The 13987-nt window shown below is 38.3% G+C and overlaps 1 protein-coding gene across 2 annotated transcripts in view; it reads right to left on the reverse strand.

The window, feature by feature from the left end:
- Fsd1l (fibronectin type III and SPRY domain containing 1 like) overlaps nt 1-13987 on the reverse strand; it is a 62419-nt gene continuing 48432 nt past the window's right edge. For both annotated transcript variants that reach the window (XM_050164813.1, XM_050164821.1), the window contains 4 exons: nt 12395-12495; nt 11577-11828; nt 9039-9127; nt 1-5784 (listed from right to left, as the gene is read on the reverse strand). In XM_050164813.1, coding sequence (XP_050020770.1) covers nt 5662-5784; nt 9039-9127; nt 11577-11828; nt 12395-12495 — 565 coding nt within the window. In that variant the 3' untranslated portion in view covers nt 1-5661. The remainder of the gene's footprint in view (nt 5785-9038; nt 9128-11576; nt 11829-12394; nt 12496-13987) is intronic.

Genomic DNA, 13987 nt, shown 5'->3' on the forward strand with positions numbered 1-13987 from the left:
AAAGAAGGCAAAGAAAAAGTTTAATTTTTAGAGGGATAATACAGGTGCTTTTGTAAAAACTTGAAGTAGAACATTTTATACAGAACATACAATCATTTCAACACACAAGTTACTGGACTTTACACTCATTCTAAAGTTTAAAAACAGCATTTAAAAGGCTTTGTCTTGTTTCTAAGGAAAATGAGGCAGTGTGCTCATTTCAAACACTCTTGTAGCACTGAGTATATCATGTGTAGTTGATTAATGGTCTTCATCCACAACTTAAAGGTTAAACCTGAGGAACTGCAAATTTTTCTTATCACAACTGCATAGCAAAGTCATGTCCAGATAGCAGACATACCAACATCCTGTAGAGTAGGGTAACTTGTAAACCATTTACTACGTCCAATCTAGAGCAACACAAATTATGTCCAGAGAATAACTGCTATACGCTAATGAACAGGTTTTGAAATGCTTTTCGATAATTTGTCAAGTGTAACAAATAACTGGACCATATGGTTGTTGGAGAAGAGTTATTTCAGCCAACTTCACTCTGCATGGAGTACCAGGCCATCCTAATTGAAAGTGCAAATTTCTGATGGAAAAGGAGCTGAAGTCATTTGCTTATTTAGGCTTCCACTCTACACATGGATGCTATGGAGGAACTTTTACAACTGTAGAAGGTACATAGTTGAGAAAAGGTACACAGACTCAGTCATGCACAAAGCAAATTAATAGTAAAGAACATTTTAATAGGAAGTCTTACTTTAAAAAAAATCATTTAAAAATCACTGGTAACACCAACTTAAGAACATGCTTTTTCCAAGTAAACAGGATTTACAAGTATCCAAACACTTACAGCCATTATTAATGAAAACCACCCCCTCTCTAGAGGACTCCACATCATTACATGCCTCACAACAGCCCTGTGAGGTAGGCTAAACAATGCACAATATTTTAAGTAAGGCAATAGAGACCCAAAGTGGTGAGTGACTTACAAAAGATCATAGATTACTGTATGGGAGAGTTATAGTGATTAATTTTAAATACTTAATGTCACAAATCTTAAAGCCTAGCAGCTTTTCCTGGCGCTATTTCCCAGCGTTGGCTATTATGTCTTAATAGAATCAGTCATGCATTTGATTTTACAGAGTCTCCGTCAAAAGATCAATTAGACTCAGTCCTTTGGTACCTTAGAGATACTGAGAATGTTCAAGAGACATTTTTCTCATAGTTCTGTGCTCTCCAAAATGTTCCAATATTAAAATGCCTTTTACCAATCTCTTCCAACTTGATTTATTTTAAAATTGGTTCAAAGTTTCAAGCAAAGCAAATACATTCACTGACCGCTGCCCTACATACTGTAAATCCTCTACATAGTTTTTCCTAAGCACCAACTTAAGTTGACTGAGTATTATTAAGAAAATATATAATTTTAAACAAATATAACTTAACTGATGATGTATCAAAGTCTGTATATTATATTAACCCAGAAAAAAGTACTCTTTTAATATGGTTGGATAGTCAAGATAAAAGTTCTATGGTAATTTCTGGTATTGATTACTAAGCCGATATTCTTAACATTCATATGGCATGTATAACATTTCAATTCAAACAATAGCAACGAGCAATCTACTTAACTTCCAACTGGAGTAAAGTTCCTATGGTATTCAAGTTAATCATACCTCTTAGGTAACAAATACTGACATCAGACTCACAAGTGTGAACACTGTTCAGATACAGATAAAAAACTAAAAATACCAATTGCAATGTAATGTTGGTGTGATGATCTTCAGTAGGAAAAGCTTTATTACTGACTGTAGTTCTGAGTGCTGAGCTACAAAAGGTACATCTGGTTGAAAAGAACAACTTCATGGTGACCTGGATACTAAGTAAATCATGCTTACCTCTTAAGGACTGCATATAGTGTAAAAACAAAACCAGGAAAGAAACTTTCCAGACTTTTGGTTACAATATAAAAGTGTAGTATTATGATTTATCATTAATTTGATAGTTTTTTTACAAGCTAAAACAAATATACTTTGAATTTTTAAAAGTTATATTATGTATGTGCATTGTGTGTGTGTGTGTGTGTGTGTGTGTGTGTGTAGTTTAGAGGACAACTTACAGGAGTTGCTTCTCCCCAAACTTGTGTGCCCCAGGGAACAAACTCAGTCATCTTCCTGGCAGCAAGCTCTTTTCCTGTGATCCATCTTCCCAGCCCAATGAATGTATTTCTTTAAGACTTGTAATGACATATTAACAAAACATTATTTTTAGATGAAGACTATAACATCAAAAACAGCAGAGCGAGGTGCTATGGTGAATTAAACTCTACTAGCTTTGGAAACCTGCATAGAAAGTAATAAAACTGATGCCATAGCATAGAAACTCAATTACTGTTATACGGCTTATATGCCGTGACTGAAACACTCACATTTTCGTCTAGAGTGGCGTGAGACCGGCGCGCTGCCTGCTGTGCTAAAGAGGCACCGTGGCCTAGAGGAATATTGTTCGTGGTAAGACGTATATACTGTCTCCTTTTAAGATTAATATTCTTTGGAGTAATCACTTCCCAAATATATCCCTTTCCAATTTTTAAAATTGTTTTTGAAAGAAACAACTGCAAATACATAAATAGTTATAATTTTTTGGAAAAGATATATAGAGAAAAATCAATCATTCTAAGGAAATAGAATATCTTGACCTAATTAAAATATTTCATTATAAACATTTTCTTTTATTATTTATACCAAGGATCTTGGAAGTTCAGGTTATACATAATATTGTTGATGGTTTTATTCCACAAATGAGACCCTGACTGCAAGTCAGTCGGAATCTTCAGAACAGACTGCTTTCAGAGTGGACGGAGAAGGGCAAACCTGCTGTCCAGCAGTTCACTGTCCTATGGCAGAGCTGCTATCAAACCCACAGACAAACCCTTAATACTACTTTAAAACCTCTACCTGTAACATTCAGAGAATCACTATATATTACATTTCTATGTGCATTAGTTATGAAGTGATTGGTGTATTACATATTTACCAAACTTTAAGTGATGTGACAGTCAGCTGGGTCAGTGAATTATAGCAGAATTCTTTTCTAAAGTGCTTAAGGCAGCTCCTTCCTGTCTACTTCCAGCTGAATAAACCTGGGCTGTAATTCAACTGCTGAAAGAGAAATACAATACTTACTACATGTTTTTATGAGATAGTTTCACACCTGTGTCTGTGCATTGAGCGGGGCACGCAGACACAGAAGCAGGGAAGAGCGCCGAGAGCGCACTGGGAGTTATGAGAGGACCTCTGGCGGATGGACCACAGCAGCTAAGCTGCGCAAAGCTCGGTTTTTACCTCTAATGCTAATGAGGATGTCAAAGACTATGATCAATTAATAGTTACCTTATTTTGAAATGATTTAAGTAGGCACTATATTCAATTATTTTTAATTTAAAAACAAGGGTGACAAACTTCCTTTTAACTTAATAAACTTAGGGTTTTTAAACTAAAGTACTACAGATTTTTTTTTTTTTTATAAAATAAGAGACAATAAGACTCAGAAGAAAAATCTGTTACTTGAAAGTAATGAAGGAATAATTAGTACCAAATATCACGTGAAAAGATCTTGGACTCTTATTCACTGACTTTATACTTTGTACTACAAATACACTGAGAAACAAAACCACTTAGTAAAAATCACGCATTTTCCAATGCATGTGTGGAAATTTTATATAAAGGTCTCAAATGATGGGCCAAGAACCACACACACTCCTCCAGCCCTCAACAGAAGGCGCTCACCACTAAGTGCAAGCTGCCTGGCCTAAATTCAGTTGACAATGAGTGTGTGTAGAGGAAAAAGGCACTGTATAAATGAGAAGACAACTATGGAAGATATAATATCATAAAGAAAAGTTCCATGTAAGAACAGCTGGTCCTTAATGTCATTTTTGACAAAATATACTGAGTAGTCACACAAAGCAATTCCAGTCAATTACTGCTTTCAGGTATGACTTTACAAAAAGGAGCAACTCCTCTTTCCTAAGGTCATGAAATGATATTCCTATTGGTAGTAGAACAATGTCTTTCAAGCTATGAGAAATGAAAATAAAATACTGCTTTAGGGAACCAAACGAATATTGGCATATTTCACTCTGTAAATCGTTTCAGTCTGGAAAGCTGCCATTGGGTTATCAGATGACAGTGCAGATATCTGTTACATGAGAAAAATAGTATCCTACGTCAAATTTGTTTTATCAACAGAACAAAAACAATCATGCCAATAAGCAGCAAATCTTAAGAGCAAATACTTATGACTGCCATACAAACACCACACAGAAAGCAGCAACAGACACTTCTCCAGGGAAGTTTGCCAAAGCCCAAGACACTTAAAACAAAAAGAGATTTAAAGTCTCAAAAATTAAAAGTCGAATATTCACTTCTTTAAAGGGCTGTCTGAAAGCAGTTTTATAATTTCAGCTTCAACTTTGGCTTGAGAAACTCGAGTTTAAGCAGCTCCGCAATAGGTAACCACAGCTGCACTTGCTGACGTCCCTTCGGGGAAGATGTAGGCTCGGGGAAGACATGCGTGTTCATTTGTGGAAGAATCATAAACTTTTAAACAGTGAATGAGTGAAACAAAAAGACAAAAAAAAAAAACCCACCAAAATCTTCAAATAATTATTTGAAAACGTTTATACTAAATCAGACACATGTAGTTTTTTCAAAACAGTTAGTTAAACTATTCTATATCTTTGTAAAAATAACTTATAAACTATTCCAGAAAGGAATACTTTAGAAATATTTCTTTATAATCTTTCACAGACAAAAAATTAGTAATGTACAGCTTTTTACCCTTTATAGAACTTAATCAATAAACTTCCACTCTCATTAGCAAGGGTAAAAATAAGCAATAATTACATTATCATCAGTGCTAGTTTAAGAGGAGATTTTCTCAAACGTAGCTTTAAAAGGTGGGATTAAAGAAGACAACAAAATCAGAAAGCCAGGCTTTTCAAATGGTCCCCAGGAGCACAGGGAGGAGCAGAAGGTGTGATTAATATTCCCTTTGCACTGTCTAAATTCTTCCTATCTGCTTGATATTTTGGGTTATAAGAACAATTATCACAATATTTTAGAGGAAAAAATTGTATGAATCTGGTCAGTAAATAAGTTACCTGTCAAAAGCCCAACTCGTTTAGAAAAGGTGAAAGGAACCGCTGTAAGAAAACTTCTCTGCCGTCCAAAGCAGTGATCTGAATTTCTAGGAGGTCTTGGGACCCTGTGTTCTGAAAGCGTCAGGTTAAGGAATTAATGACAGCTGGTGAGGAGAAACAAGAACACAGGAAGCTTTAAGAGCTTTGCAGCCCAGGCCCTGGGTCACCATATATAACTATTAATATTAGACGAGCCAAAGTATCTCAAGAAACGGAAAAATGGGTTTCTACATAAATCTTCAATACCACTCCTTTTCTATTTACTACTCAAACGACAGTCCGTAGGTGCTGGCTTCTGGGACACTAAGTACTCTCCTGTGGCTGCTTCCTATTTGGTGCTTAGTCTAGCAGAGTCCAGGCTTTAAAGCAGAGCATAGCAGGCCTCTTTCCCACCACTCCGAAACGTCTGCGTTAGGAACTGCGTGGAAAGGCCACCCAAAGAAGAAGGGTAAACACAGTCTGAGGAGCTGTTACTGAGTGACATTGTTCAGGCTGCTCGCGGAACCGGTCATTCCATTTTCACTTTTCTGAAGTGTTCTCACAGCACTTGGAACCTGCATTCCAGTACTCAAAGAAAGCCCACCACACCAGACCTAGGACAAGACAAAACCTCGGTTAGACTCAGATCAAACTGAACTCCAGGAACCCTTAACCTTCCATTTGAAAGGTAAATGTCACATGTATGAACATCAGCAAATCCCAAACTGATAAGTTTAACGTTTGAGCTGAGGAGGAAGGGAAAGGCTCACAGTGGCCAAAGGAAGACTTTGACTGCAGAAGCCACCGAAACTGCATCCAAGAACGGGAATTCAGGCGGCACAAACTCCAGAGGCTAAACCAGATTAATCTCAGCAGACAATGTTGACTGCTGGTACTTCCCTAATCATTACAACCAGGGGATATGTACCCCAAAGAACCTTCCTTATCTTACTTATTATTTTAACAGAGGCATGGCTTTAGATATAGGACACATGGGCCAGTGAGATGGCTCGGAGGGTAAAGAAAAGGCAGTGTCTATGCAAGCCAAACGACCTGAGTTTCATCCCTGAAACCTGTAGTCAAATTAGAGGAATCAGCTTCTGAGAGGTGACTTCCACATGCACACTGTGGCCCATAATATCTCTCTCTCTCTCTGTGTGTGTGTGTGTGTGTCTGCTTGTCTCTCTGACATGCTAATATAAAGTTAAAAAACACAAATGAGTTTATGAATGATAAAGTCACCTTGCTTGTGAAACACAGTCCTATTAGTCAATAAAGTTAAAAGATAGATTGGAATAGTCAAGAGACTTAAAATATAAAAAATATGGACAATTTAGATTATCAGCTACCATGTATATAGCAAACGTGTTTGAAGCAAGGATAACTGTAGAATCATTTAAGAATTCCTACTTTCAAATATAAAACTGTTAACTAGAATGTTGCACCAAAGACTCTATAATTGAAATGATGAACTACATGGGTAACATTTAACATTTTTAAAACCAGCAGGCTTGGCAATAACAAATTCCCCAAATGTGAAAATACTCCTCAGATACAGATGTAATAAGTTAACTGTTTAAATGATTCAGGAAAAGTATTTCCTTAAAATACCTAGCAGAAGAGGGCTGGCCAGACGGCTCAGCAGTCAAGAGTCCTGGTTGCTTTCAGAGGAGTGCGTTAAGTTCCCAGCACCCACATGGTGGCTCACAGCCATCTGTAACTCCAGTTCCAGGGGGTCTGGTGCCCTCCTCTGGTGTAGGAAGTATTACAGTTTGCATTAGCCTACTGGGGCGTGGCCTCTCTTACTATTTACAGGGTTAATGTCCTTTATTTAGGGCTAGAGTCCACTAATGAGTGAGTACATACCATATTCATCTTTTTGGGTCTGGGTTATCTCACTCAGGATAGTGTTTTCTATTTCCATCCATTTGCATGCAAAATTCAAAATCTCATTATTTTTTACAGCTGAGTAGTACTCTAACGTGTATATATTCCACATTTCTTTATCCATTCATCCATTGAGGGGCATCTAGGTTGTTTCCAGGTTCTGGCTATTACAAATAATGCTGCTATTAACATAGTTGAACAAATGCTTTTGTAGTATGATTGAGTATCTTTGGGTATATGCCCAAGAGTGGTATTTCTGGATCCTGAAGTAGATTGAGTCCCAATTTCCTGAGAAACAGCCACATTGATTTCCAAAGTGGTTGCACAAGTTTGCATTCCCACCAGCAATGAATGAGTGTTCCCCTTACTTCATATGCTCTCCAGCATAGGCTATCACTGGTGTTTTCAATTTTAGCCATTCTGACAGGTGTAAGATGGTATATCAAAGTTGTTTTGATTTGCACTTCTCTAAGGAGGTTAAACATGACCTTAAGTGTCTTAAGTGCCTTAAGTGCCATTTGAACTTCGTCTGATGAGAATTCTCCTTTCAGTTCAGTACCCCATTTTTAAATTGGAATCAGAGCATGCATGCGCCCCTTCTCTTTTGTTCCCCTTCCTCCGTGCCCAGTCGGCTGCTCCTTTGGGTCACGTGATTCAACCGGTCAAGGGGATAATTCTGATTTGTGACTTTACCCCTTAAGAAATGCCTATCTATTTCTTATTTCTGAGCCAGTGTGGGATTTCTTTTAAGTGTCCAACCACCATAACCCTCGGTACACTCCTCTGCCCTCTGTGGCACCAGGGATGGATGAGGTGGACATACATTCACTGCTTGCTTAGGGCTTCTATGCTGTGATAAAACACCATGAACAAAAGCAGAAGGAAGGAGTTTTTCTTACATTCTGTATTACAGTTCCTCATCAGAGGAAGCAGGAGCCATGGAGGAACGCTTGCTTACTGACTTATTTCTCACAACTTGTTCAGCTTGCTTTCTTATACGAGCCCAGGCATGGCAACACCAGCCATGGGTTGGGCCCTCCCACATCAGTCAAGAAGATACTTGACAGACTTGCCTACAGTCCAATCTCATAACTGAGGTTTCCTCTTCCCAGACAACCCTAGCTTGTGCCAAGGTGAGAGAAAACATCACAATACAACCAAAATATACAAGCAAGTAAACCCTCATAAACATAAAAAATGTGTTTATTTTTTAATTTTCAAAAAAATACTAGCAGAAAATTTAAAGGTCAGTTTTTAAAAAAGTAAGCAACCGGGCGGTGGTGGTGCACGCCTTTAAACCCAGCACTTGGGACACAGAGACAGGTGGGTCTCTGTGAGTTCCAGCCTGGTCTATAAGAGCTAGTTCCAGGACAGGATCCAAAGTTACAAAGAAACCCTGTCTTAAAAAAAAAGAAAGAAAGAAAGAAAAAAGAAAAAGAAAAAAAGTAAGCAGTACTAGAGGAAGTGGGTATCAAGTGCAAAGAAGAAGAAAAAAAGGCATGTGCTAGACTGTTTACAAAAGTCTACTCAAAAGAGATCAATCACAGACTTAAATGTAAAACTTAAAAATACAAAACTTGAAGAAGAAACAAGAGCATAAAGACAGCATGCCACTCCATAAAACTGAAAAGGAGGCTAAACGAATCTGGAGCATTAACATCCAGGATGGTGGCTAACTCTTCCAGAAGAGCCTCTTGTGGGTGGAGGTGGGCAGAGGACACTGTAAGGCTGCACTGCTCGCTCGGGTGCTAGTCACAAAGGTGAGTGCAGTCCTGTAAATACCCATGCTTGCCATTCTGTACCTCCATATGTTAGGACTGACTTTAATAAAACATACTGAAAACACACAGAAATTTAGAAAGGGTGGGTGGGGAAAAGGAGACGAATACAAAGGGAGTAAGGTACTCTGCTTCCTCAAATAATACAGTACATATTATACTCAAAACTGCTGAGCCAGATAAAAAATAAATAAGATACTAACCATGAAACCAGGCAGTACTGGCTGAGTAAATTTTGTCTTGAAGGAATATAGCAACTGCTTTGAGTGTGCATCATAGAAAGACAGCTGACCTAAAAGGATAGAGAGTCTAATGCATTATCCAAAGTTATAACATCTAGGATCAACATGTGACCATGTCAAAAACAGTATTTTAGCATTAATTTTTGTTACAAACTGTATGAACCATACTTAACAATTCTTATAAAAATCTGAAAACATGAAAAGAAAATCCAACTCTGGTTTTCTCCTGGCATTCAAGACCTTGGTAGTATCTCCACAATCTATTAAGCTGGTGCAGAAGTAAGTGTGGCCATCACTGGCATATGTAAGAACACCATGTAATTCTTAAATAGTTATGGCTATGCTATGTACTGCTTTAATGTATGTTGCTGGCTTTTTGTTTCTTGTTACTAACATTATTTGCTGTTTGTTTTATATTTATTTTATACTATGGAAATGCTAGACAAAAAGCAAACTCAAGTTTTCTTATAAATGTTCAAAACTGGTTGTAAAGCAAAAGACACAACCCACAGCATCAGCATGGAGTCTGGCCGAGGCACCACTAGTGGACACGCGCTACAGCCTTGGCAGGATCCACTAGTGGACACGCGCTACAGCCCTGGCAGGATCCACTAGTGGACACGTGCTACAGCCCTGGCAGGATCCACTAGTGGACACGCGCTACAGCCCTGGCAGGATCCGCTAGTGGACACGTGCTACAGCCCTGGCAGGATCCACTAGTGGACACGCGCTACAGCCCTGGCAGGATCCGCTAGTGGACACGCGCTACAGCCCTGGCAGGATCCACTAGTGGACACGCGCTACAGCCCTGGCAGGATCCGCTAGTGGACACGCGCTACAGCCCTGGCAGGATCCGCTAGTGGACACGCGCTACAGCCCTGGCAGGATCCGCTAGTGGACACGCGCTACAGTGGTGGGATAAAGAAAGGGTCTTGAAGACGAGGAACACTGTGGCCAGCCTTCACAAAATGAAGACGTTGCTGAGCAACTCAACAGGGACTGTTCAGTAGTGGTTTGCTTTTGAAGCAACTGAAAAGGTGAAAAGACTTGATAAGTGGATGCCTCTTGAACTGACCTAAAATGAAAATGAAGTTGTTTTCAACTGTTGTCCTCTCTTATTCTACACAACCATTTCTCAATGTGATTGTGACACGTAAGGAAAAGTGGAGTGTACATGACAACTGATAATGATTAGCTCAGTGGTCAAACCAAGAAGTTTCGATTCTGATGAATCTGTCAAAAACCACCCCACCTGAGAAGTATGCTTAGCAAATCCACGAAATGCATCAACAATTGGCATTGGCTAACAGGAGGCCAGATTCTCCACAAAGGGCCTGACCTTACCTCAAACAACCACTGCTTCAAATACAGAGCAAAGCACCACATTCACCAAGCAACTCACTACTGCTTGTTCAAGAACCTAGAAAACTTTCTGTCATAGAAATAATTCCACAGCCAGGCGTTGGTGGCGCACACCTTTAATCCCAGCACTCGGGAGGCAGAGGCAGGCAGATCTCTGTGAGTTCGAGGCCAGCCTGGTCTACAAGAGCTAGTTCCAAGACAGGCACCAAAGCTACAGAGAAACCCTGTCTCAAAAAAAAAAAAAAAGAAAAGAAAAAAAGAAAAGAAAAGAAAAGAAAAATAATTCTACAATTAGCAGGATTCAGAAATTAGTCAGATTCCTCATGTGTGTTTTATAGTACCTGGATAAATGTTTCTTATTGGCAAAAGTTTGTTGATCCTTAATGGTTTCTATTCTAAAAGAAAAGAAAAGAAAAATAATTCTACAATTAGCAGGATTCAGAAATTAGTCAGATTCCTCATGTGTGTTTTATAGTACCTGGATAAATGTTTCTTATTGGCAAAAGTTTGTTGATCCTTAATGGTTTCTATTCTGATTAGTAAAAGTGTATTCAGGCCTGGCTGTAACAATTTAAAATTCATAGACCAGAACAGCATCCTTTGTCATCCACCAATAACATTGCTCTACTTATTCCACATTAGCTGTCATTAGCTCACTAAATGCTAAGATCTCTTCCTTCATACATTGATTGTGCCAAATTCTATCAGCTTTTAAGCTTTACCCCATCTATCTGCTAACTACTGAGCCACAGGCACACTCCACTACACGCCCAGTCCGTCTTTCTATAGCATCTTACCCGGACTGACTTCCTACCTTGTCAGCCTTACACTCGCTCTCTCTTTTGGAGGTCCCCTTTGGCGGCTCTCCTCTTGGGTCTCTATCCTAACCAGGCTGATATCATTTGTCTTTTTTTTTTCATCTATTTTAAATGCAGTGGTTTTGTCTAGTTTCTTGTTTTCTCTATAAGCTGTTCTTAAAGAAACCAACTGCCACTAAATAGGAACAGGAAAAAGCAGTATTCCTATATACTTTCACAGAAGTAAAAGCACTTTACAACATTACTTTGTACATATAACGAATATTCAAATACAAGCAAGTATGGGGAAATGACTTTTTAGAAAAATAAGTACACTTACCTCCATCAAAGTCACAAAACACACCTATTTTCTCAGGAACAGGAACATCCAAAGCTTTGACCTTATTGTTATGTTTGGCAGCAAACGTGTTCTGTAACCAGCTGTTGACATGGATGCACCAACTGGTGTTTGTCTTTCCTAACTGGTCAAATTTTCCCAAAGTTTTGTATGCTACGCCCACACTGTAGGATTTACAATCCTTCTGGGCTTTGACTTCCCAATAATGCTGTCCACTTTCAATAGCGGTATCTCCTGCAAAAGGGGAGGAAAGGTTTTGACTCTGAGCTGTCCTTGAGAGTCACAGATCTTTACTTACCACATGCTACAACAACATAATTTCTCTTTTAGAGCAAATCTCAGTGTTGCTCAGAATAGCCACAAGTTCAAGATCCTTCCCCTCAGCCCCCGAAGTACTAGACTACAGGCTTATGCCATCATACCTACTAAATTTAACTACTCTTTCCGTGAAAATAACCATGCCAACAACAGATACTAAATGCAGAGTATGTGCTATAAATTTACATGTATTGCTTATGTTTATATGAATATAAAATATTTTAAAGCCTTTCTTTGTTAAAATTCCATCAAGGATTATATATTCATGAGGCATACTCTATGAGCTGAAGTAGAGATTTAAAAGTATCAGTAGGTCAAACTGAAGATTGTAAGTACTTGTAACTCTCAAAGTGTTCAGGTTTCAATACAGAAGCTGCTATAGACTTGTTCACATACAGGCAGGCTTTCTAGATGCTAAATAGGAAGCTTACAGTGTACGTACTATGTGACCTTAAATCTGAGAACACTATGCTTTATCCTACCTAGCACTGTGTATGACTCCCCAGTAAAGCGGTCTCTGCTGCCTCTTACTGCTGGTGGCCTGGAACCTACAGACGTCCGTTTTGGGGATGGTGTACCACTTCTAAAAAAAATCAGAAGCAAAAATAAAAATATTTTATGTTGAGAATGGTTCATAAATTAGGATTACAAATCGCAGCAAGTTTCCGAAAATACTTCTCATTGTGTTGCAGCATTTTATTTCATATAAATTATTAAAAGCTATCAATTATGAACACAAATATAAGAAGTCATCAGCACAAAGCAGGCTGAAAATGCTAATGTCATGCAGACTGAGCAAGGCTTATACAAAGAGCACACAGCTGAAATAAGAAACAATGCCAAAATGAGACAAGACTTGCTGATGGAAAAAAATTAAGAAAGATCTTGGTATGTTATAGCTCATAAATAAAAAAGCAGGTTCCTTATATAACCACAACTAAGTAGTCATTTTATTAGCAGTAATTTTGTTCTTGATCTTCTCTTCTTAAAAAAGAAAGTTACCTGAATCTATGTACTGGAAATATCAAAGCTCAAAGCATGCCCACTACTACAATGAATAAGATCAATATGATCTCCTTTCATAGCAAATAACACGATTGCAAACTGGACATTATTACACTCCTCAACAACTCTCAAAAACTTCAAATAGACTAAATCTCTATCAAGGTAGCACCCCAGGTTCCATGGTGCACTTTTTGCAGCCTCAGTTCCTTGTAGCTCATCCTTCAAGATGTGTTTAAAGTATGCTTTAATTATACTGAGTTTGCATTTGAAAAGCATTTTCTTTTTGATTAGTATCCTAAAATTAGGCTGTGGAGAAGCTCAAATATCAAGTGCAAGCTTAAGCTTAGTGTACAAATATAGGGACTGGATCTCAGTCCTTAGAATGCATGTAACTCAGGAATGGTGATCTGCACTTGCAACCCCGGAACTGGACAAGTGACAGGTGGGTGCATGCGGCTCTCTGGCCAGCCAACCTGCTTGGTGAGTCCCAGGAAAATAAGAGATCCAGTCTCAAAATACAAGGTGACTGGCACCGGAAGAATATTGCCTACCTATCTACCTACAGTCAAGAACAGACGCACACACTCACGCATGAAGGAGGGGAGATTTTGAGAGATTGTTCTGAGATTATTTAGGGAAAATGAAAATATTTTATTAGCATTACAACTTAGAAGTTTTCCAATACAGTTGCACTAGAATTTTTCTTCCAAAGAAAAAAATTTAGTAGAAAATAAATTACCAAATAAAATTAAAGTACAAATCCCTCATAAGCACAAGAATAAAGATATTTAAAGTCATTTCATATGTCCAATAACTTCAGTTTTCATTGTTTAAATGTTATCTTACTGTCAAGAACAGGCTTATTAGATGGTTTTGAATAATTAAACTAAACTGAACTGCTTCAAGTGTCCACTTTGTAGTGAATGATATTTTTTTAAAATATTTTTTAATATTTATTTATTATGTATACAATATTCTGTCTGTGTGTATTCCTGCAGGCCAGAAGAGGGCACCAGACCCCATTACAGATGGTTGTGAGCCACCATGTGGTTGCTGGGAATTGAACTCAG

Source organism: Alexandromys fortis, unplaced genomic scaffold (genome assembly GCF_014885135.2).
Source record: "Alexandromys fortis isolate MF-2015 unplaced genomic scaffold, M_Fortis_MF-2015_v1.1 scaffold_18, whole genome shotgun sequence".
Taxonomy (NCBI): domain Eukaryota; kingdom Metazoa; phylum Chordata; class Mammalia; order Rodentia; family Cricetidae; genus Alexandromys; species Alexandromys fortis.